Source organism: Penaeus japonicus, unplaced genomic scaffold, assembly GCF_977035675.1.
Source record: "Penaeus japonicus unplaced genomic scaffold, GWHDUDI00000001_assembly GWHDUDI00000009, whole genome shotgun sequence".
NCBI classification, from domain to species: Eukaryota; Metazoa; Arthropoda; class Malacostraca; order Decapoda; family Penaeidae; genus Penaeus; species Penaeus japonicus.
Window position 1 is genome coordinate 44,298,686 of NW_028234411.1, and position 2,500 is coordinate 44,301,185.

Genomic DNA, 2,500 nt, shown 5'->3' on the forward strand with positions numbered 1-2,500 from the left:
GCATCAATGCTAATGATAATATTGATGATAATAATGATGATAATGATAATAATAATAGTAATGATATATTGATATTGATGATAATACTACGAATAAAAATGATAATAGTAACAATAATGTTAATAATAATAAGACGAATGATAATAATGATAACAACAATAGCAATAATAATCAAAATAATAAAACAATGATAACAACTACACCAACAACAACCACAACCAACAGTAACCCCCCCCTCCCCTCCCCCCCAGGGCCGCACGTGCCTCCGCAAGTGCAGTACTGACGAGGACTGCCTGAGCCGTAAGAAGGTGTGCCTCTGCGACGGCATCTGCGGGATGAGCTGCATCAAGCCCGGTGAGTGATCTGTTTGAACAGCCTTTGCGCTTCTCGGTCTTATTCTGTTTTGTTTTATTGGTTATTTTATTATTGTATTATCATTGATATCTTTATGGTTATAGTTATGTTGGTGGTATTCGTATCAATAATGTACTTTTTCCGTTTTTTTTTTTTTTTTTTTTTTTTTTTTTTTTTTTTTTTTGTCTATGCTAAGGGCGAGTGTTGCTTGTTGTGACAGATATGTTATTTGTGTGGAACTGATATGAGGTAATGATATGAGGTAATGATATGATATGAGGATATGATATGAGGTAATATTTCTTTAATCATAATACTGATCAAGATGAAAAACCGGCGATGGTACTCGTGATGACGACGGCAAAGGAAAGGACAGTGGTTGGCTCAAGTGATGATGGCAGTAGAAAAAGTAATACTGTGTTGACACAAAAAGCGGTGATATGATCAGAATCATTTCGAAATATTGCTAATATCACTCTAATTCTAACAAGGTTTATGTTATATATATATATATATATATATATATATATATATATATATATATATATATATAAATATGTGTGTGTGTGTGTGTGTGTGTGTTGTGTGTGTGTGCAGATAATATATATTATCATATATATATATATATATATATAGATATATATAATAAGTATATATATATATTATATATAATATATTATATATAAATATATATATATAATGTATAATATATATATATATATATATATATATATATATATAATATATATATATATATATATATACATATATACATATATATATATATATATAAAATGATTCTCATAAAAATAAAAGAAATTGTAAGGATCATGATAATAATATTATTATGAACTGTATGTTATGGTTATCAAATGACTTAAATAAAAGAAAACTCATAACTATGTTGACGGCGATAAATGTGATAAGGTTAATGATGGTGATGATGGTGACACTGGAAATTATATTGATAATATCAATAATGATAGTATCACTATCATTATCATTATAATGTTTCATTAACATTATAATGATAATAATAATCATCGTTTTTTTCATTATCATCATCATCCTTATCATCATAATAATTTTCATTATCATTGTTATCACCATCGTTATTGCTCTTATTATTATCATTATCATCTTATCATCATTAGTGTTATTATTGTTATTGTTATCACTATCATTATCATTATGATTATCATTATTATTATTCTTATCATTATTATCATCATTATTATTATTATTATCATCATCATCATCAGATCAACATTATCATTATCATTAACATATTAACATTATAATTATTATTATTTTCATCATTATTATTATCATTATTACCATTATCATTAGTATCATTATCATTATTATTACTATCATAATCACTACCATTATCATCATAATAATGATAATCATCACTATCATTATCGTGATTATAATGATTATTATCATTATCGTTAAAATCATTTTTGTTATCATTATTATCACCATCACTATTACTACTATCATTTTTATCATTATTATCATTATTGATATCATGATTACAGTTATCATTATCATTTTCATTATCATTCTTATTAATATTGCCTATCATTTTTATCATTATCATTATCATTATCATTATCATCCCTATTATTGTTATTGTTATCATTATCATCATCATTATTGCAAACATTGTTGTAATTATCATTATTCTCATCCTTATTATTATTGTTACTATTATTATCATTATTCTCATCTATATCATTATCTTTATTTTTATCATTACTATTGTTATAATCATCATCATAATCATCATTATAATTATCATACTTATTCTTATCTTTACCATCATCAAAATCATCATCATTACGGTCATCATTACGAGTATCATTATCATTATTTGTATCTTTATGATTATTATTATCCTTGATATCATTATCAAGATCATTATAATTATCATTACCATTATAATCATTTTTACCATCATCATTATTACCTTTATCATCATTATCAACAGTGGTACACTACCAAAACATTGATGATAATAACAACAAAGATATCAACAGAAAGATAAAAAACAAAAGAAAGATTTTACTTAGTGACATTCCCTCACATTCCCCTCCCCCCCCACCCCCCTCCTTCCTGTCTCTGCGGCCCGCCGTCTTTG

The 2,500-nt window shown here is 25.6% G+C and overlaps 1 protein-coding gene across 5 annotated transcripts in view; it reads left to right on the forward strand.

Moving 5' to 3' along the window:
- Positions 1-2,500, forward strand: part of Hasp (Hig-anchoring scaffold protein) — a 307,865-nt gene that overhangs the window by 219,323 nt on the left and 86,042 nt on the right. For all 5 annotated transcript variants that reach the window (XM_086540143.1, XM_086540146.1, XM_086540147.1 and 2 more), the window contains exon 3: positions 252-354. In XM_086540143.1, coding sequence (XP_086396269.1) covers positions 252-354 — 103 coding nt within the window. The remainder of the gene's footprint in view (positions 1-251; positions 355-2,500) is intronic.